This window comes from Ruditapes philippinarum, unplaced genomic scaffold (assembly GCF_026571515.1).
Source record: "Ruditapes philippinarum isolate M1 unplaced genomic scaffold, ASM2657151v2 ctg10921_1_1_1_1, whole genome shotgun sequence".
Lineage (NCBI taxonomy): Eukaryota > Metazoa > Mollusca > Bivalvia > Venerida > Veneridae > Ruditapes > Ruditapes philippinarum.
In genome coordinates, this window is record NW_026857822.1 from 7,665 (window position 1) to 31,355 (window position 23,691).

A 23,691-nucleotide genomic window follows, 5' to 3' on the forward strand; every position below is an offset into this window, starting at 1 on the left:
CATTTACATGTAATGGAAAACGTCAAGAATAACAATATCAACTCAATAATTGTGGACAGATGACCCAATCTGATTGAGGATTTTCAGGCAATTGGTTTTTCTTCATTAAACTTATAAAGAAACTGTTTTGAACAAAACACGATAAAAAATACGATGTAAAAGACAGTCAAATGGCCAACATGTTTTTCACTAGACAGAAGGACATGCGTGTAAATATAATCATACATTTAAATAAAAAATAGGAGTTATAACCGGTATTTACCCATTTTATTTAGTATGCATCCGTACAGTAAAAAGGGAGATAAGCATAAGACTGGATTCTAGACTGAAAAAAAATCTGCAAGTTGTTAGATTTATTGTTCTTGCCAGCATAAGGTAAGATCAATATGTTAACAATATTATTAGTTTTAAGATATATATTTCTTACATGGTCTATATTTTACAGGTACATTTGATTTGTCTAATTTGATGTTTAAAAAGTTTTAAAACCTTGAGATGATGTTTATACGGCACTAATAAAACTGAGGGTCCTTTACAGAATGATGTTTAAAGTAATCTTTCTTGCCTCGTCACTAGGGAAAGACACGCAAATTTATTGCGCTTTAATAAACGCTAGCGTGTAGGGAAATGAATCATTTAATTTATATTTAAATACAAAGCTTCAAAATTTCACGCAAGACTTACAACTGAAAACTTGACTTACAACTTTTAGTCACGTGATCCGATTGCTTGGGCGATCAATAAACGCTCGATCACCGGAAAGAGTAGCGCAAACTATCTTCTGCTTATTTCGCTATTTGTTTCGTCTGTAGGGTAATATTTCGTATTGATAATCAATAAATCAAATCAATTAAGTGAGTTGTGATAGTATATACAAAGTAATCGGATGGTATCTCTGGGATATATTTCTTCATACTAAGGAGACTTTCATTTAGCAACAGCATCCTAAGACTTCCGGTGAGTCACGTGATAAAATGGCCGGTGGATTCGGAGCGGCATCATTGCCACTTATTTCTTCAATAGCCCTTTTGGCTGGGGCTGTACTGATTATACTAGGGTTCGCAGCACCCTATTGGGCCAACGACGGAGTAAATTATGTTGGACTTTGGAGATACGGGAAATGTATGAACCCCAACAGTAAAGATTGTTATGTCTACGAACAACCAAGTCTGAAAAACGTCCCAGGTAAGTAAAGTATATTAACATTTACACTGGGATAACCATGCTAAATTTAACGGTTTTGAATGAATAAAAGATTAATATGTTATTGTTAATTTAACTTAAACAAATTATGTATTAAGCAAACATAAGTGCATAATAAGTAATAAGATTATTTATTGAAGAAATAACGTGAATGTCATTCGCGCAAGAAGAGCCTTATATTGCTGAATAGCTAAAGTAAAAATTAATAAAATGTAGAAATACATAACACCCTTCAAAGTTTTTAAGGGTTTTTAATTTTAACATTCATTGTGCCTTAGTTTTAATGTTGTTTTTAGATAGATGGGAATGTGTACATGTATAAACTTTCATTGTATTACATTTAAGTAACGTATTTGACGATATTTAATGATAGGTTTTTCCTTTCATGGACTGAATTTTTAAAAGCTAAATTACCATAAACGAATGCTTATCGAATAGAATATTAGTGTAGAATGGTAGAATGGTAAGTGTCTAAAATAAGTGAAACATCCAGACTTTTTTCCGTTGCAAATGAAATGCGTTCATTTTCCCTCTTACTTGTTGATATGTCATAAGTGACAGTTTTACTACTTAAATAATTGTGCAGTTTAACTTAAAATGTCATGCAAAACATATTCATTTTTGTATATATGAAACATGTAAAATGTTTCTCTAACAGGTAAAGTAACCAGTGTGTAAATTTTATAAAATATTCACCTTCACTGATTCTCATTAAATATCCGCCCCGTCGTACATTTTATGAATGATTAAGTTCTAAAGTAAAGTGAAATTGCGACTGCCTATTCGAGTGAGGAAAAAGATCACCCACACAAACAAATTTGAACGTGACTTCTGCACACACGCAGACGACACTCGATCTGCTAATGTCAATAACGTGTGGATGTATTACATCATTGAATCAATTGATTTTAAATCAATACATTTTCTTCTCAAAATTATGTCGGCGTTTGCTAAAGGAGTGTACGGGTTTGTTTGCCTCGAGCCGACACATTTTGGGTTCGGCTTCAGCAAGTTACCCTCGCCTTGTACAGTTTTTGTTTCTCTCTCATTTATTTGCCATCAACGTATCTACTAGACATTCCTTAATTGCACACAGAAATTTTGTAAATGGACTTGTCCAGCTTCCATGCTGGAACTGTTCATTATCAATTTTAGCCAAAAGTATGATGGTCTTGTCAGATTTCACTCATGTGCAGACAGGCCAGGCCCCCCTCCCCCCTCTTAATGGCAAGGTTACTAACTTGCGGTACACGTTTTCAGTACCAAAAGGTTAAGGATATAGTGCAAAAATGCCGTTTTTTAATGTTATATATTTGATATTAAGTTAAAACACCATAAACGTATATTTTATCCTTCGGCTGACAGTGATTCTAATCTAATTTTTAATACGTATACAACACTGTCTGTATCAAAACTTATACAAGCCTGATATTAATGAAACAAATACTTGAATTATTCAATCTACCGGAAAAAATGTTTACTTTTCATTAAATTTTACAAATAATCGAAGCATAATTATAATAACGTAAGTCAATATAGGCTGATAGATAGACTAAATGTCGTATAAATCTTAAAAGCCAATGCTGATAACAATCGACCGTTTATTCGCCACTAATGATATAAATTTTGTATCCCTCGGACAAATGGTAAATGTACCGGTTGTCACCATCCTTAAGTTACGTTACAAGCCAAAAATGAAATTGAAGACGGTTAGAGGACGGGACGCAAATTGACAGGTATTATTGAAGCCATAATAGCCCCGTGCAAAGATATCGGCGGGGAGCACCTGTAACTGAGAAAAACACTGCCGCGAGAATTGATTTTTTTACAAAATAACAATGGTTCGGATTTCAAGGTTTTAGACACCTTCCTTTTATGTAGAATAACTTGGCTCTATAATTAGATTTCTTTCGAATATGCATAACATGTTCATATGTTATGACTTCAATGATAAACAAGAAATTAATATTTTCCGCATTTAAGATGCGTTAATTTCACAAATCTATGTTGGTAAGGTACACTAAATCCATGTGTAATACAAATTGTTATGCTTTATAAAACATGGATTAAATTTTTTTAAGGTTATTTTTCCTGATTTTTAAGAAACATTTACCTCATGCTTTTCAATAATAATAATAATAATAATAATGATCTAAGTATCTAAGAATGTGACACATATCTAAGTGCTATGTACCTAAGAATGTGACAAATATCTATGTATCTAAGAATGTGACTCTTATCTTAATGTTATGTATCTAAGAATGTGACACTTATCTTAATGTTATGTATCTAAGAATGTGACACATATCTATTTATCTAAGAATGTGACACTTATCTAAGTGCTATGTATCTAAGAATGTGACACTTATCTAAGTGCTATGTATCTAAGAATGTGACACTTATCTAAGTGATATGTATCTAAGAATGTGACACTTATCTAAGTGCTATGTATCTAAGAATGTGACACATATCTATGTATCTAAGAATGTGACACTTATCTAAATGCTATGTATCTAAGAATGTGACACATATCTATTTATCTAAGAATGTGACACTTATCTAAGTGCTATGTATCTAAGAATGTGACACATATCTATTTATCTAAGAATGTGACACTTATCTAAGTGCTATGTATCTAAGAATGTGACACATATCTATTTATCTAAGAATGTGACACTTATCTAAGTGCTATGTATCTAAGAATGTGACACATATCTATGTATCTAAGAATGTGACACATATCTATTTATCTAAGAATGTGACACTTATCTAAGTGCTATTTATCTAAGAATGTGACACATATCTATGTATCTAAGAATGTGACACATATCTATGTATCTAAGAATGTGACACTTATCTAAGTGCTATGTATCTAAGAATGATACACATATCTAAGTGATATGTATCTAAGAATGTGACACTTATCTAAGTGCTATGTATCTAAGAATGTGACACATATCTAAGTGCTATGTATCTAAGAATGTGACACATATCTAAATATTATGTATCTAAGAATGTGACACATATCTATGTATCTAAGAATGTGACATTTATCTTAATGCTATGTACCTAACAATGTGAACCTTATCTAAGTGCTATGTATCTAAGAATGTGACACATATCTAAGTACTATGTATCTAAGAATGTGACACTTATCTAAATGTTATGTATCTAAGAATGTGACACATATCTAAGTACTATGTATCTAAAAATGTGACACATATTTATGTACCTAAGAATGTGACACTTATCTATGTGCTATGTATATAAGAATGTGACACTTATCTAAGTGCTATGTACCTAAAAATGTGACACATATTTATGTACCTAAGAATGTGACTCTTATCTAAATGCTATGTATCTAAGAATGTGACACCTATTTAAATGCTATGTATCTAAGAATGTGACACATATCTATGTGCTATGTATATAAGAATGTGACACTTATTTATGTGCTATGTATATAAGAATGTGACACTTATCTAAGTGCTATGTACCTAAGAATGTGACTCTTATCTAAATGTTATGTATCTAAGAATGTGACACTTATCTAAATGCTATGTATCTAAGAGTGTGACACATATCTATGTATCTAAGAATGTGACACATATTTAAGTGCTATGTACCTAAGAATGTGACACTTTATCTAAGTGCTATGAACCTAAGAATGTGACACTTATCTAAGTGCTTTGAACCTAAGAATGTGACACTTATCTAAATGCTATGTACCTAAGAATGTGACTCTTATCTAAATGCTATGTATCTAAGAATGTGACACTTATCTAAGTGCTATGTATCTAAGAATGTGACACATATCTTAGTGCTATGTATCTAAGAATGTGACACATATCTATTTATCTAAGAATGTGACACTTATCTTAGTGCTATGTATCTAAGAATGTGACACTTATCTAAGTGCTATGTACCTAAGAATGTGACTCTTATCTAAATGTTATGTATCTAAGAATGTGACACATATCTATGTATCTAAGAATGTTACACATATCTAAGTGCTATGTATCTAAGAATGTGACTCTTATCTAAATGTTATGTATCTAAGAATGTGACACATATCTATGTATCTAAGAATGTTACACATATCTAAGTGCTATGTATCTAAGAATGTGACACTTATCTAAGTGATATGTATCTAAGAATGTGACACATGTCTATGTATCTAAGAATGTGACACATATCTAAGTGCTATGTATCTAAGAATGTGACACTTATCTAAGTGCTATGTACCTAAGAATGTGACATATATCTATGTACTCTGTATCTAAGAATGTGACACTTATCTAAGTGCTATGTATCTAAGAGTGTGACACATATCTATGTATCTAAGAATGTGACACATATCTAAGTACTATGTATCTAAGAATGTGACTCTTATCTAAATGTTATGTATCTAAGAATGTGACACATATCTATGTATCTAAGAATGTTACACATATCTAAGTGCTATGTATCTAAGAATGTGACACTTATCTAAGTGATATGTATCTAAGAATGTGACACATGTCTATGTATCTAAGAATGTGACACATATCTAAGTGCTATGTATCTAAGAATGTGACACTTATCTAAGTGCTATGTACCTAAGAATGTGACATATATCTATGTACTCTGTATCTAAGAATGTGACACTTATCTAAGTGCTATGTATCTAAGAGTGTGACACATATCTATGTATCTAAGAATGTGACACTTATCTAAGTGCTATGTATCTAAGAATATGACACATATCTAAGTACTATGTATCTAAGAATGTGACACTTATCTAAGTACTATGTATCTAAGAATGTGACACTTATCTAAGTGCTATGTACCTAAGAATGTGACACATATCTATGTACTCTGTATCTAAGAATATGACACTTATTTAAGTGATATGTATTCTAAAGCAATGCCACATACGCAAGCATCTTATATTTAAAACTGCGTCACATATCTAAGTGCTATGTATATAAGACTATGTCATATACGCAAACGTCTTGTATTTAAGACTGTGTCACATAACTAATTGTCTTGTTTATTAGAATGTGCCACATAATTATTTTTTTGTTTCTTAGACCATGTCACATAACTGTCTTGTTTCTTAGACTGTGTCCCATAACTAATTGTCTTGTTTCTTAGACTGTGTCACATAACTAATTGTCTTGTTTCTTAGACTGTGTCCCATAACTAATTGTGTTGTTTCTTAGACTGTGTCACATAACTAATTGTCTTGTATTTTAGACTGTGTCCCATAACTAAGTGTCTTGTTTCTTAGACTGTGTCACATAACTAATTGTCTTGTTTCTTAGACTGTGTCAAATAATTAAATTTCTTGTTTCACATAACTATGTGTCTTGTTTCTGAGACTTTGTTAAATATTTAAGTTTATATTATCCGTGTCACATATCTTAGTGAATTTAAACACAGCGGTGGACCGCAGGAAAAGCAGTTTTATAATACTAATACTATAGTGGATATAAAATTTTATAGGTAAACAAATTTGATACTTCATCAACTTTTGATAGATTAGATCTTTATAGGACTGCTGTCTCCAACCGTGCCATATTTCACTTCTTTATCAACTTATACATGTGTATATATCAATTTTCGGTATACGCAAACGAACGAACGGGCGGACGGACTATTTCCAAATCAATATCATTTCAGCAGAATATAAACAGAAATACTTGTAGACATTTTGTTACTTACCCATACCATTTTTCATGATGTTTCAATGCCCAAAGGATCGTGACTCCGGAAATAAATAGTCCTTTCTGAATGGTACGGAAGGGGGTTTAGCCCATAGATGATCAAATCACCGTCATTTTAACACAATGTTGGTATTTTTAGAATAAGGGACGTTTAATAACGTCAATCTAACACGCTAAAATTGTTACAACATCTAATCAACTAGATTTCAATATAAATTGAAAAGGAAAATTTCATTATGCATACAATTTGCATAATTTTTGCCACTTTATTGGCCCAAATACGTTCCTATCGTATTTTGAACAAAACATTACAACATTACAATCTCAACTATTTAGTGGCAGCAAAAACCAGTTCTTTAATACAGATACATTTGAGCCGTGTCACGACAAAACCAACATAATGGGTTTGCGACCAGCATGGATCCAGACCAGCCTGCGCATCCGTGCAGTCTGATCAGGATCCATGCTGTTCGCTATCAGTTTCTCTACTTGTTATAGGGTTTGTAGGCGAACAGCATGGATCCTGATCAGACTGCGCGGATGCGCAGGCTGGTCTGGATCCATGCTGGTCGCAAACGCATTACGTATGTTTTGTCATGACACGGCTCATTTTTAAAAAGCTTTTGTAGCGTTCTGGTGTATCGTTCAGGGTATAAAGCTATATCTAATGAATCTTTATTAATTTTTTTAAACGAGAAAATTAAGTTGTTTCATCTTACTATAGGATCGATTCAGGAAAGAGTTGTTACATAGAATGAATACACATGCATATTGTACTTAAACAGAATAAACATGTTCCGGAACACAATACTATGCTGCAAATATAACCGTTTAGCAAAAATTTTGAACCTTAAAGAAATATACAAACGCATACAAGTATTTTTGTGAATTATTCCTAACAATGATTTTGTAAACTACAGACAGCAGATCTATATACATGCATATCTTTATATACATGTAAACTATATTTCAATTAGCTGCTGGCAGCTTAAATGTAGTCAAAGGTGTGAGTCTCCATACTTTATCAGACTAATTGAGGATCGAACCGAGATTTAAATGTCGACGTCCTTCAAGTGAAACCAGCCACTTATAACATCTTCTGTTACAATTTTGATACATCTTCGACTAAATTTTTGAGCACATAGAATAGCTTATGATTAAAAACCTACGTTTATATGATATGTGAGGTCAGCTGTGAACAGTGAGCATTACAATTTATATAGGGAAATCAATGTTCTACTGGCTAAGCAATCAAGCGGGGCATTCATAAATTTATATACAAATGTAGTGTAAAAATGCTTTGCTGGAATACTCAGCTGGCTAAGCAATCTAACGGGACATTCACAAAAGTTTGTATGAAGCAAAGCAAACATACATGTATATATAGTCTATAGTTATATTCATGTTTTTTTTTTACATCAGCACGTTTCAATGTGAATGGTGATTTAAAAACAATAAGTGTCTAAAATAAAGTAATAATATTGAAGTATAGCTCTACAAGCATCTCTCAAATTAAACCTGCGATTGATAACATCTTTGTTACAATTTTTATACAGCTAGAACTTTAAAACAGTAAACTAGATTTCAACATACATCCAATATTCCAATATGCATACCATTTACATAATGTTTGCCTATTTATTGGATTGAAAAATACTTTAATGTCGTGTTTAGGTTTAATTAAATTAAGTCATTTCTGTACTAAAAAGTTTCATATATCGTGACATTTTTTTTTCAAAACGACCTAAATTTGTCAGTAAATTGGTAGAAAAATGATGATACCTTACCTAAATAAAAATTAGTATGCATGTACTTCAGGCTGCTTGATTATTTCATGTATTATTGTAAATTTGATAGTTTGAAAAAAAAAATCACTTCTCTAGAGTCGTGCAGCTTTCAGCAATACCATTTTGAATTTCGATGTGGTTTGTGTCTGTTCAAAAATTGAAATATCTAATATTAAACCTGTGCATTCCTTATTTCAGTATGGTTACACGTTACTCGAGGACTGGAATGCTGTGCAGTGATCTTTGTGTCCCTACCCCTAGTCATACTTCCGGTATACATGTATGTAGCTCTGGGGATGTACTACCGTTGCATGATGGGAACTATGTGTGGAATGTGCCTTCTCTCTGGTAAGAATCGGATGTTTATTTTACGTGTTTTAAATAAATGTTTTATCTTAATATGCACATGCATAACGAACGTAATACAAGCGCATGTACATGTACAGTCGGCGTCCGTTACTGAATAATTAATTCTGATTTCAGATTTGCAAGACAAATTTATTTTATATAGTCAATCAATATTCAAATTGTAAAATGGTAAATCTGTCGTCTGCTTCAAACATCAACATTTCAATTAAGACCATAATATGACTTGATATATACGGTACAACCTTTGCAGAGCAAAACTCTTTTGGAGGCAAAGAGTTTGGTCGTTATCGAGAGATGTTTATTTCAGTTTGGGAAGATATAATTCTGTTGTTGTACAGTAAGGGTTTATTGTTCTAGAGGGTCGCTATGCATACATTGTACGTTACACTTTGGAAAAAAAAATCTTTAAAAAAAATCTTTAAAAAAAAAAAAAAAGTCGAAAGACTTTTTAAGTAACGTCTGTGAATATATATTATGTATCAGGCGAAAGAGTTAGAAGCTTAGTAAATATGGCTTATTTTAATAATATTTATAAACAAAACAAAAATCACCCTGGCGTGTCAAGATTTTTCTCAAAAGATTACCCCGTTACTGTATTCGTCCATGTGGAAAATCAAGCGGCGGTTTGCTAAACATTTAGGGAGTCCAATGAAATCTTCCGTAAAATATACCGTTTGGCTTACACTTAGGTAATAAAGACGTTCGTCACAGAGTTAATTGCATGCTTACATGAAATATTTTTTATCTGTAAAACACTTTTAAGAAAGATAAATATACATTCATATCTCAAAATCAGTGTAAAAATGAGTAGGGACATTCTTTTCACATATTAAATCCGCGGGTGTATACCGACATTCCGTTCATCTTTTCTGATCTGTATCGTGTTTTAGGTAAATGTATCAGTAGATGTATTGCATCCAGAATTGATTCTATACTCACGTAAACATCAAAGATACATTTTTAGCTCGACTATTCGAAGAATATGAGAGCTATTGTAGTCGCCCCGGCGTCGGCGTCGGCGTCAGCGTCCGCGTCGGCGTCTGCGTTGGTTAAAGTTTTTTGTAAAGTCAAATATCTCAATTATTACTTGAGATATTCAATTGAAACTTACAATACTTATTTATAGTAACAAGGCACATCAGATTGACAAGTTGGATAACTCTGCCTACAATATTGACAGAATTATGCCCCTTTTTAACTTAGAAATTTTGGTTAAAGTTTTTTGTAAAGTCAAATATCTCAATTATTGCTTGAGATATTAAATTGAAACTTACAATACTTATTTATAGTAACAAGGTGCATCAGATTGACAAGTTGGATAACTCTGCCTACAATATTAACAGAATTATGCCCCTTTGGAACTTAGAAATTTTGGTTAAAGTTTTTTTGTAAAGTCAAATATCTCAATTATTGCTTGAGATATTCAATTGAAATTTAAAATACTTTTTTATAGTAACAATGTACATCCGTTTGCAAAATTGCATAACTCTGCCTGCAATATTTGCAGAATTATTCGCCCCTTTGAAGCTTAGAAATTTTGGTTAAAGATTAAAGGTCTTCAAAGATATTTACTTGAAACTTTACACATGCACTTAGGGTCATAATTGGAGGGTCATAATTGTATGTCACTGACCAAGTTCCATAACTCTATCTTGCATTAAGGCTGATTCATATCCCCTTTTCTACTTAGTCTCTGGTTAATGTTTACATGCAAGTTTTACATATCTCAATAACTATTAAAGATATTTATTAAAAACTTCACATATGCATTTAGGGTCATAATTGTAGGTCACTGACAAAGATCCATAATTCTATCTTGCATTTAGGCTGATTTTTCTCCCCTTTTTCAACTTAGAAAATCATGGTTAAGTTTTTCTTGTAAGTTGTTATCTCAATAACTACTGAAGGGTTTGTGCCTTTTCAGGAAAATTTTATGCATTCATAATAATAAAGCAGTGATTTACTTGATAAAACATCTTAATAACAAGCCTTTGTACCTTTTCTGTCAAATTTATTTATTCATAGGTAATTAGTATTATTATACTCAATAAAACACCCTTGTGACATTACCTTCCGAATAGTCAAGCCAATACTGTATAATTAGACTCTCTCTTAGGCCTATAACATGAATTTATAAAAAAAAATTAGCCCTTTTGTGAACTTAAAAAATTAAACAATATAAAGGCTCTTTTACTATCAAGCACTTAGAATAGTCGAGCGTGCTGTCCTACAGACAGCTTTTGTTGTAGTTTTGATTTCTGACATCATCGAAAAATGTAGATACACCAGTATCTGGAAATAATATCACCGGATGGTCAGGAATGGAAGAAACCAGCCATACCATATATCTATCAAGTTAATGAATTATTTATTTAAATCAACCAAGCAGTTGGAGACTGTGGTATAAAGAAAAGGGAGCGACACTGATTTTATTGTGGCCCTTTTGACAATATTTCTGTCTTTTTTTCAGCTGCCACAGGAATTGCAGGAGTAATTATCTATGGAATAAATGTAAATAGGAATGATTGGGAGGTCGCATGGAGTTTGTTCTGTGTCATTGTGGGTTGCGCATGCGTGTTCATCGGGTTCCTAGTGCTGCTTATTTCAATGATATCCAAGCGTCCAGCAGGAATAACAGAGCCATATTACCCTACCACGATTTACGTTGATCCAAAGAAAAACAAACTTTACACAATAAGATTAGAGGAGGAGGACGACTGAGTTTATACTACTATGATTTGAAATGAGATATATTCCATATCAAATGAGATAATACTCAATATCAGCTTTTTAGATAGGATCTCATCTTAATGAATAATCAATTATACAAGTAGCTTACAGCCTTGCAATCATTTTTGTGCAGTTATTACAAAAGATACATTTAGAAGTCCCAGATATGGGGACAAAGTTGAATTTTAAAGATATATATTCTTCAGTCAGATTAAACAAGGATGGGACCTTTCTACCGTCAGGCACACTGACCTATTTTGTTTCTAATTTTATCCTTAAAGAAACAAAACAAAGGGAACTGGAGTGATCAAAATTCCTAAATTATAATTTCTTGTGTCTCTGCTAAATCGGTCCCAGATCTACCGTTAGATATTCATAGACATGTTAAACTTAATGTACATGTAAATACCATATACGCTTGTTATTTTTTTCTCCTAGGTGTACTTGCAAATAGATTTTTTTATATGTATATATTTCCAATGATATTTTTATATGCCATTTGAACAAAAAAGCCAATGAAAAATAAAAGAAAAAAAAACAAAAACAAATATAGTTATTTGGATATTCAGCCCGAGTTAAGGGAGATAACTGTAAAATTCGTCATTACTGCTACTGCGTTAACTTATGAGGCCGTTAGAAAACCTATTATAGAACTTAGCTCTACACTGGGGATCGAGCGTGTGAAGGTTTGATGAACTATTATTGTTACTAAGAAATACACAAAGATCCGATAAATTAAATTGTCTGGAAGAAAGCTTAAACAAAAGTTAGTTATCACGTAATATTACCATATATCTGTTGGACATGTATATTGTAAAATCTGTTAATATATATAATATCAAGTATGTGGAATATATTCGAGGATGACATCAAAATTAAAGTACATGTCTTCAACAGCAGCCATGTTGGAACATAAGTCCCAGGTTGGTGCGAATTTGATCAAGTCCACTCGTTATTGCTGGAAAGCTCTATAGATATTGATGATGTATGAATACACGTCATGATTTTGAGCCAATGAAAAACCTCTCAAGTTTATTAATAACATATATTTAAGTAAAAAAGTGAAAATTCATTATAATTTACTGGTTAAAATAACGGTGGCAGTTAATTATAAGCAGGGTAATATAGCATGGAATTTTACAATTTTAAAACTGTAACATGGTAATATGTATAGAAGTTTCTAAAACCTTTAAAAGATCTTAATATTCCAGTTTGTTGTCTGAGAAAATCACACAAAAGAATGCACTCTGCAAGTGGAATAAAAACTTTTAAAATATTTCTTATCTTTGTTTAACTTTATTATAAAATATACATACTTTTATAATATCAACAATAACAATGGAATATAATAAGTTTTATAATGCAGCATATAAACATGTACATCAAAAAGATGACTTTATACATATTTCCATCTGTTTAAAAACATAGCATTGACTCATTTTCATATAAAAATATATTGCACTTTTATTTAAAATTCTAAATAGTGAAGTCTTTAAATGGCCTATACTATAAATAGAATAGACTGTGTCACGTTTCTACAGTCTGATGATCACTAAGACATTTTGGAATTGCAGAAACCAGACTATCACCATGGACATTCCATAACTTATACTCAGATGATAGAAATTCTCGAACTGAAATAAAAGAATAAGATTTCAATGAATATTTACATTGATAATAGGTCACCTTTGCAGAAGGGTGTTGTAATTCCTACTTACTAAATGCAATATGCTATTTTTTTTTTCATGGAAAGAATATATACCCCTGTAAACATTTTTAATGTACATCACAACTGAAAACAAAAATATTTTTCATACATTTTTAAAATATATAGTTATTCACAATGACTCTCTTGCAAAATTTACAGCACTTTTCCAGCTTTTTGGAGGGAGAAAAACCTCCAAACATTTCATTTCAGACATAAACAGACAGCAAGCAAGATAACATGGAAGAACCTAACATGGAATAAACAAAAGTTCCTGCAAATCAACAGCAGTTAGGGACAAGTGACTCCAGAAACATCTTGGCTCCTATCAAAACTAGTTACCAAATTTATCTAATTAACTGTATGTACATTGCTAATCATCAAAATTTTAAACACAGTTTGTACATTGTAAAGCAGATGACATTTAGCCAGAACAATGTCTTTTAAGCCTTAAACAGTATTAAAAAATATCCTATTTTGGGAGAAAATCTTAGTACAAGGGAAGTAACTGCTTTTAAACAAACATGCCATACAGCATTATTTATGTTAATATCTGTAACTGGAGTTTTCTCCCTTCGCACTAAAACCTATTGTTTATCACTTAACACTTTTATTATAATTTTATTGCAACATAACGCTCCACGGTATAAAATGAATAAATCCTTGACTTACCACAGGTCAGTTTATATTTCATTGTTGGTGACACTTGTATAGATTTGGCATCAATAAAACAACCAGACTGTGTGAAATCTACTATCTTAAAAAATAACTGAAATACAAACAACAAAATAACTTAAATATTGGTTGCAAATAACTTGTAATCAACAAGAAAAAGGAATAAAAATCCAGTAAGTTTCATTACAAAAGTTAAAATATAAAGCAGATGAATAATCAGCTCTGTTTGTTTATTTGGTTTTACGGCATACATGTACCAAAAACAGTTCAGGTCATAAATCAACTTTGCAGCATCCCTTATCATATAAAATGAGTAAACAAAATTCAATAGAAAAATATAATAATAATAAGTTTAAGTAAATTTTATGTATTACTGGGATGGCATTTTGTATGTTCTTTGCAAAACATGACAGGATGTATTTATTTATTTAGTCACCATTATCAGACACTTTCACTAACGTACTCCGTAATTAAAATTATTTTAAGTTTTTAACCAGCTAATCAGGGGGTACAAACGAACTTCTACAGTTACAACTTTGAAAATAAGTGCAACAGGTTGACTAATCTATTGTGATCAGAAGTGCACCCTAAAGCTATAGCAGTAAAAGTTTGTTTATACCAGGGGACTAACTTGGAAAAACCCACATTTGCTGAGTTCCAGATAACATCTATTCAGGAAATCTATTTATCCATATTTTGTCTTCTTAAAGGCAATTTCTGAGGACAGTTTGTGTCTCAGGCTTGGTTACATCACGTAATATGTACACATGATATTTTAGGCCTTGAAACAATATCTAAATATTCATATAAGTCAGAGCAGATCTGGCAGCACTTTGCCAACAAACAATTTTTTTTCATTGCCTTACAAACTGAAGTCCTCAGACTTAAGTTTTCATAATATAACTCAAGATTTAGTCACTTACAATGAGGCTGAATCAATATTAGATACTTTTTCTCACACTGTCATGAGAAAAGTCTGTGAATAAAAGGTTTATTTTAGAAATTTAATGTTCACATTAAGATCAAAGTTTCTTTCATATTATTAGAATTAAGTGAAGACAGATTTATATCATCACCATGAACATTTAAATACTATTAAGACCACAAAATCACAAGCACTGAGATAAAACAATGAAATCAAATACATAAAAGGCTCACCTGAGCATAAGCATTTTGACCTGTACAGAACTGTTCCTCCAGGGAACCAGTATTTTTGGTCTGACTGTTTCCCAGGAATAAACTTGCAGACATGCTAATCTCCAGTTGTTTTGCAGGGAACCGTTGTCCAATATTCCACACGACAATACTTTTGTCAGGTGACAAAAGCAAGGTACCATGGTTTAAAGAAGACTCTTGGATAGTTACTGCACCTCTGAAAACAACAAGGTTTCCTTGCATATAAAACAGGATTATCCACTGTTTACACTGGTGCTTGAAAAACCTTTCTTGCATATCAGACGGCATTATGTACTGTTTACACCGATGCTAGAAAAAACCTGTCTTACAACCCTCATGTAAGACAATCACATATTTTAAATGACATCATTCCCACAGGCCTTTAATAAATGAATTGCGTTCTTTGGATGACATTATTTTGCCGTTATGAATGAAGCTGTAATTTCTTGCGGAATCATAAAAAACTGCCAAATGAAAATATCAGTTTTTGAAATTTCTTATCAGAATATCATTAAAATTTGTAATATGCAAGAAAATGGACAAACACCCGCATTGTCACAGACGGGAATATCAAGCCCACAGGTAATGTCTTACAGAAATAGCCTCATTACCACTATAAATAGTTACCCTCAAGCTAGATATCTTGTCTGCACCAGCAGCCCATGTAAGATAACTTATAGACTTAATTGAATGCCAAGGTACATGAACATTCAGCTATTTTCATATCTCACCATGTGTATATATTGTGTCCTAAGTAAATAAACCAATTCAAAACATACAAATATCTGTGATAACAAATTCAATTAAATCTTTTAGAATTCCTAAAAACTGGTAAAATACATGTATTACAAAAACTTCACACAAATATAACCTCAGCAGATTGTGTGGCCAAGTGGCCAATGCATCAGGCTAGTAATCTAAAGATTGCTGAACACGTGGGTTAAACCCTGTCCGCGCCAAGTCATAGTTTCCTTAAACAAGAAACTTTACATTGCTTAGTACAGGTGGTTCTACGAACGGGTTCGAAAGTGCTTCATTAAGATTATAGCTTTTAACACAATTGAACTAAAATAAATTTATATAAACTCATCAGCTGAAGTCCTGGATCAAACTAATGTCATAATAAATGTCATTCCAGAGACATGGATGACATGTTCACTACATCTCTGATTATTAAAACAACAACAACAGACTCTGATACCGTATAAGTACTTTTTTCTGCGGGAACTTTATTTCTGCTATTTCTGCGGTTTATAACGACACCGCAGATTTAAAAACCGCAGAAAATTAAGCCTTTCGCTATGTCTACATGTATGTCGGAATATGTCAACTACCTGTATTGTATAATTACATTACCATGTACCGTTATCAGCTTTTGTAGATGGGAATAATTTTTCTTTATGTATCCGTCATGAATAAAATATTAGAAAAAAAGTTACTTTACTTGTTCTTTTTGTTTAAAAAATATCATGTTTGTATGATTTTCGCTCACCCTAAGCTTGATTTATTTTAAAAATAAAACTATTATAGTTTGACGGGTGCAATAAACATACCCTTTTGTATTTGTACAATATATTGTGTCTACGTGCCATATAACCTTTGTTTATTTTTCACACTTCATATTTATACACATGCAGTATTACAGTTAATTGCTGTCATTGCACGTTGTTAATTTTTTTATTAACGTTTTGTTTATTGCGTTCATTGAACGCCGCCCTTTTTGTTGATCTTGTTTATCATATTTTATATACCGATACATGGTGATCACGATGAACACACATTATAAGTCGTCTGCATGTTTACCGGAAGTAATGTACATGTTACATCAACATATCTTGAAATGTTGTCTGTTTGTATCTGTTAATTTTGTAAAAATATCTAAATTAAAACTCAGAAATAAAAAACATCAATGCGAGAATGATGACACCGCAGAAATAAGATACGCAGAAATTTAAAACCCTTATTTTAACCAAAATCGCAGAATTTTAAGCCCGCAGAAATAAGTACTTATACGGTACCTTTTACCAAATGGAATCTGAAGTTCACAGTATTCAAACGAGTTCTTAATATTTTCAGACAATCTCAGATGAACTTTGATCTTTACCCTGTCTTCATCTGCCTGTTTGAAGAATAAAATAATACAAGATACATTCTTAACAATTTAAACTACATGTCAACTAAATTTTGTCCTTAGAAATCAATAATCTCTTCAATAATTTACCAAATAAAATTTGATACTTTTTTTAAGTGTATTTCTTAAATATAATGTTAAAACTCGACCTGCTGGAAACAAGAGTATTAAACCTCTACCACCAGTATAGGGTCAACCCAGCTTGAACATCCCTGCAGTCTGACCAGGCTCTAAACTGTTGGTAGCTCAATTCTTGTTTTACAAATGTGTTATATTGAAATCCCTTCATTTCCAAATGGACTGTTCCAAATTCAAATCTGGGCAAATCCATTTTACACATTCAGCAGGACCAGGTTTAAGATACACATGTATGATATTCAGGCAAGAGAAAACAAGATATATAATTGTGAAAAGGTGAGAAAAACAAGAGGGCCATGATGGCCCTGAGGTCGCTCACCTGTATATAGCCCCCCCCCCCCGGCCAATTTTTACCCAAGGGCTTTTATTTGTTTATTTGAACAGACTTGGTAGACACCCATAAGAAGATGTTTCATGCTAAACATCTAAGTTCTAGCTCATTGGGTTTTTTAAAAGAAGATTTTTTAAGTTTTTACTATACACATATAGTTAAAAACAATGACACCCCTGGGGCAGGGCCAGTTTTGACCCCCGGGCTTTTATTTGAACAAACTTTGTAGATATTTACTTAAAGATGTTTAATGCTTAATGTCTAAACTCTAGCTATTTGGGTTTTTTCAAAGAAGATTTTTTAAGTTTTTACTATATGCATATAGGGAAAATCAATGACCCCCGGGGCGGGGCCTATTTTGACCCAAGGGATTCTATTTGAACAAACTTGGTAGACACCCATAAGAAGATGTTTCATGCTAAATATCTTAGATTTTTTAAGTTTTTACTATACACATATAGTTAAAAACAATGACACCCCTGGGGCAGGGCCAGTTTTGACCCCAGGGCTTTTATTTGAACAAACTTTGTAGATATTTACTTAAAGATGTTTCATGCTTAATATCTAAACTCTAGCTATTTGGGTTTTTTCAAAGAAGATTTTTTAAGTTTTTACTATACACATATATCAATGACCCCCGGGGCGGGGCCAGTTTTGAACCCAGGGCTTTTATTTGAACATACTTGGTAGACACCCATAAGAAGATGTTTCATGCTAAATATCTTAGCTCTAGCTCTTTGGGTTCTTTAAAAGAAGATTTTTTAAGTTTTTACTATATGCATATAGGGAAAATCAATGACCCCCTGGGGCGGGGCCAATTTTGACCCCAGGGCTTTTATTTGAACAAACTTGGTAGACATTCACTAGAAGATGTTTCATGCCAAATATCTAAGCTCTAGCTCTTACAGTTCTTTAAAAGAAGATTTTTTAAGTTTTTACTATATGCATATAGGGTAAATCAATGACCCCCCGTGACGGGGCCAATTTTGACCCCAGGGCTTTTATTTGAACAAACTTGGTAGACACTCACTAGAAGATGTTTCATGCCAAATATCTTAGCTCTAGCTCTTTGGGTTCTTTAAAAGAAGATTTTTTAAGTTTTTACTATATGCATATAGGGAAAATCTATGACCCCCTGGGGCAGGGCCAATTTTGACCCCAGGGCTTTTTTTTGAACAAACTTGGTAGACACTCATTAGAAGATGTTTCATGCCAAATATCTAAGCTCTAGCTCTTAGGGTTATTTAAAAGAAGATATTTAAAGATTTTTCTTTCGGTTGCCATGGCAACCAGAGTTCTGCATGGAATTAAATTCTTTGAACAATTTTTAAAGGTGACCACCAAAGGAACATGCCTGTGAAGTTTGGATGAAATTGGCTCAGTGGTTTATGAGGAAATGTCATTTAAAGCAAAAGTTTACGGACGGACGCCGGACGGACGACGGACGCCGGACGGACGCCGGACGAAAAGCGATCACAAAAGCTCACCCTGTCACTTTGTGACAGGTGAGCTAAAAATATAGTGAAAATGTGAATAGAAGTGATACTTGTTTCATAAAAAGTTTCAATTCTAAAAAATATCATAAAATGTTGTTAAAAATAGATTGACCAAATATGTAGACAGCCCACTTACAAATAGGTCAAAGCTGCCAGTGATAGGTGGCTGTCTTGTAGGGTTGACTCTATAATGACATAATGTTATCATCTCTAGAGGTGGGGTAAATCTAACTCTCCTTGGTATAGCTCGGTCTTTACCTAAAATATAGCAAGTGTAATCATACAAAAATTCAAAATCAAATATATTTTGGAATTTAAGCAAATACACATCTTGTTATATTATACTCAGCAAAACTTTCAAATATTGTAAAGGTTCATAAATGATATGTCAGAATGGGAATAACTATTTAAGACCTTAACTTAATATACTTAGCAGTTAAATGGTTTGCAAAGATGCATATGCATTAAAAAAATAAAAGTTTTTAGCCATATAGCACTGGTTAAAGTCTGAAATCATTACAATTCAGGTTGTTGTTTTGCTGCAAATCCAGATTACCTGAAGGTAACAAATGTAAACTGGACACATACATGACAGGATAAGTCCAATTTAGAATAAAGCATAAGTTACAGTGGGCTACTTTATTTACTAAGTACAAGTATGATACAAGTTACAAGCATGCATACAACTAAGCTGTATAGAACAGATCTTGGCTTATACAGAGAGAATTTCCCAAATGAAAATCAGGCAAAAAACATACAGATTTAAAATTTGGTTTTCAGTCAGATATCTGCAATATCATTATTATTGTGTGTATTTGATTTTATTTATACTCGCCACCTGTTGGCAAGTCCTATTAGTCATTTTATTTTTTAGAGGATAGTGCAAGATACAGATACAGAAAGATGCCCCAATTCCAGAAGCTTCCTCTGGTTCTTTGACATGCCAAGTGTTTAAACACTCATACACGGGACCTAGATTTAAAGTATCATCCGAAAGACTGATAATTAATTTTAGTTGGCAAGCCCGGGAATCAAACCCACAATGTCGAGATTAGTCTAGCGCTTTAATCGACTGGCTTTAAATGTACTAACCTTCTTCCAATATATAAGCATCGGCACTCTGAACACATGGATGAATAATCAGATTATTGAGTGGAGTGACCTCCCCATCTGTTGGTTGTGATATTGTCATGGTTACGGTTGGCATGGTACCCTCTAACTCCGCCTTACATGATACAGTACCATAAACATCCCATACATCTTCTATATTGTCTCTGTCATACTGTAATATTATAGTAACATAAAATTATAATATCACTATGCAAGTTTTTGAGAGCAGAGAATAAGTCTAGTAAAATGTCTAATTAAATTACTTACAGTTTTTAAGAGTAACTTTTGACCAAAATTAGATCAATGTGTAAGGACTTTTTATCAGTGCACACGTGTACTCTTGCAGTTCCAACCAAAACAAAACAACCATTATTCTTCAAAAAATTCCCACACATGGGTTTCAAATGATGAGAATGTAAAACACAACATAAAACAGGAGGGTCAACATATCTTGAAAATTGCTAATCTTAGAATTGCCATTCAACAAGGTAGAAGTAGAAGTACCTCTAGACACTTGCAGAAAGCATGATCACAAATTTAGTAGAAAAATATTGCTGTTTTGTTTATTTTTTTTACATTTGTCATTCATTATTGTATATAAATTAGTGTGAAAAGATGAATTAGATATCTTAAAGTGCATTTTGGCGGGTGAAAAGGCAAGTTATTAGCATTTAATCATTCAAGTGCCTTATCCGGTATATATCTGAATACAGTATTTAGTGTGGTACTCCAACACTTATTTTAGTTTCACACAAAATTATATAGATTAAGGTAAAATCATAATGATAGACGAGAAGTTTGAATGAGAGAAAAATAAACTCGAATAAGTATTGAACTTAAAATACCTGAACTGCCCTGACAAATTCTGTAATAGCCAAGTTCATTTGGTTCTTGCCTTTATGTAACACAGGCTTCCAGGCTGGTTGCTAAATAGAAAAAATTTAATACAATTCATACAAAGGTGCCTACTGCTTGTAATTTCTTTTACAATTTTGTACTTAATCTTGTTGTGATTGATTAAAATGTCTGAAATGTTATACAATTTGGAATTCAAACATTTTAAAAAGTTTATGACAAGTTAATATGGAATAATTTATCATTTAAGTTTCAAGGGGGTAAACTCCTCTTATTTACATTTCCTGAAACATCTTAATTCATTAATTTACATCTTCATGTATAATCAAGCAAAATTTCTTACAGTTGAACTAACATTTCTGAAATGAAAGTGACTCTTTGCATCTTTTCATCTATGTTTTAAGTTTTGCAAGTTCTGGTTAAAGTCACACTGACACTCTAAAAATCATGTGGCCACTTTCCAGCATTACTGGTGGAGGGAGACCTAAAGTACCCCCCCCCCCCCCCAATAGCACCCACCTAATATCAGACTATATAGAAGACAATCATGCTTTTAAATATACATCAGTTCCTGTAAGTATAAGTGGAAACAAAGATTTGTAAATCGACCAATTCTTTTACAAAAGTGATGTACAATGTAATCATAAATGTATATAAATTAGGGATGGCAACGAATACAAAAATCAATACTCGAGTACTCGGTCATTTTTCCTATCGAGTACTCGGATGATTTCCAATGATCTCACAGTATCAACACCGTCTGCATGCTACTTTCGTTTTCTATTTAAATTAATAGAATTCGTAACTATAAATAGGACTGCACGGGAGACAAATTAATTAAAATTAATTCAACAACATCATATTTTACAACGTTTTAATTAATGCAATAGCAAGTTTAAAACGAGTATGACAGTTCATATATCTTTTTTCGTCTTGAAATAATATAGACTGATCGACGGCAACTAAAGTTTAAAAGGGGTCTAAATACTAGTTCCCCTTATTGTTACATTCATAATAGCAATCGACCCTTTGTTGTTTTCAAAATAGTTACTTCCACTACAAACTGTTACTGAATATCATAAGAGCTGATAACATAAGCGACACATGTGCGCGTGTCAACCGTTGATCGCCTATCATTTTCGCACCTCTACAAGGATGTTTTGATTAAATTTGACAGGTATTTAATGAAGATAATGCATATCTACCAATCTTTCTAAATGGTAAAAAAATATAAATTATATATTTTTCCCGAGTAATCGAATATCAATTTTGTTAACCGATATTCGGACGTTCGATCGAGTACTCGGTTAACCGGTTACTCGTTGCCATCCCTAATATAAATTAACCTACATGTTACAAATTACACATTAATAATTAATACCTTCTGAGTTTTAGGTGTTGCACTTATTTTATTTGCCATCTTGGCGAGCACAGAGTCGACAGTGGTATCAAGTACAGTACCAAATGGTGCAGCTTGTGTCAGGAATGCATATATATCACTTATCTTTTGATCAAACTGAAAAATAAATCCAAATATTGCATTAAACAATATTTGCTGTTTATTTTAGAATGCCTATATTTTGTTATTGTATATAAATACACTCAAGGGAAGTAACTTGAACTGTTTACAAGAATATTCAAGGGAAGTTACTTGTACTGGCATAATTCAATATCAAGGGAGGTAATTTTGAACTTCGACCTTGTATCTCAAACTCCTCACACTGATTACCTCCCTTGGCAGAATTGTAATCACTGCCTTCACAGACGTCACATGATGATGAAAGTCACATGACGTAACGTCGAAATTCAAATGTAAATATCGACCGTTACATAGAAAAATCTAACGTCATTTTTCTCTTTCTGTTTTATTTTTAACTTTTTGTACCTACGTCCGTTATATTTTAACAAAAAATTATCAAAAGTACACAAAATAATGAAAAATAAATTAAAAAGCTAAAAAATATAAATATCCAAATTTGGATATTTCAATGTTTGTGATGGCAGAGATCTCTGTACTGATAAGGGGAGATCACTGCGTAGGAGATTGCTTGTATCTGTCTGGCATTATTACCCAAGATGCAATTCCCTATCAGCTTCCTTTTCCTGCAAACTCTCAAGAGAACAGCAACACATTGTAATCATAATAAAAAGAATCTTAATTCATCTTTGTACTAATAATGCCTGGAAGAGGTAAAGGGAGAAAAAGGAAAATACAAGCTGTAGATCTAAATGAGAATCCTCAAGAACAGGAAAGAGAGATTCCAGTGGAACCAGTAT

At 32.5% G+C, this 23,691-nt stretch overlaps 2 protein-coding genes across 2 annotated transcripts; one reads left to right on the top strand and one right to left on the bottom strand.

Annotated features, from left to right (window-relative positions):
• Positions 1-719: 719 nt before the first annotated feature.
• Positions 720-12,345, top strand: LOC132751164 (uncharacterized). Its single transcript, XM_060741298.1, has 3 exons — positions 720-1,185; positions 8,897-9,046; positions 11,538-12,345. The coding sequence occupies exons 1-3, from the start codon at positions 975-977 to the stop codon at positions 11,786-11,788; spliced, it is 612 nt and encodes a 203-aa protein (XP_060597281.1). The 5' UTR covers positions 720-974; the 3' UTR covers positions 11,789-12,345.
• A 139-nt stretch (positions 12,346-12,484) lies between these two features.
• On the bottom strand, positions 12,485-22,930 carry LOC132751163 (AP-5 complex subunit mu-1-like; the record flags this gene model as incomplete). Its single annotated transcript, XM_060741297.1, is given in 8 exon segments — positions 12,485-13,431; positions 14,175-14,271; positions 15,336-15,549; positions 17,372-17,472; positions 19,586-19,707; positions 20,542-20,731; positions 21,405-21,485; positions 22,796-22,930. Coding segments are annotated over 8 exon segments (951 nt in total). The 3' UTR covers positions 12,485-13,324.
• Positions 22,931-23,691: the final 761 nt, after the last annotated feature.

Excerpts from the sequence above, each read along its gene's own strand:
- LOC132751164 (XM_060741298.1), top strand. The coding sequence starts at position 975 with ATGGCCGGTGGATTCGGAGCGGCATCATTGCCACTTATTTCTTCAATA. Across the intron at positions 1,186-8,896 it reads AAGTCTGAAAAACGTCCCAG|TATGGTTACACGTTACTCGA; the intron begins GTAAGTAAAGTA and ends TCCTTATTTCAG. Across the intron at positions 9,047-11,537 it reads TGGAATGTGCCTTCTCTCTG|CTGCCACAGGAATTGCAGGA; the intron begins GTAAGAATCGGA and ends TCTTTTTTTCAG.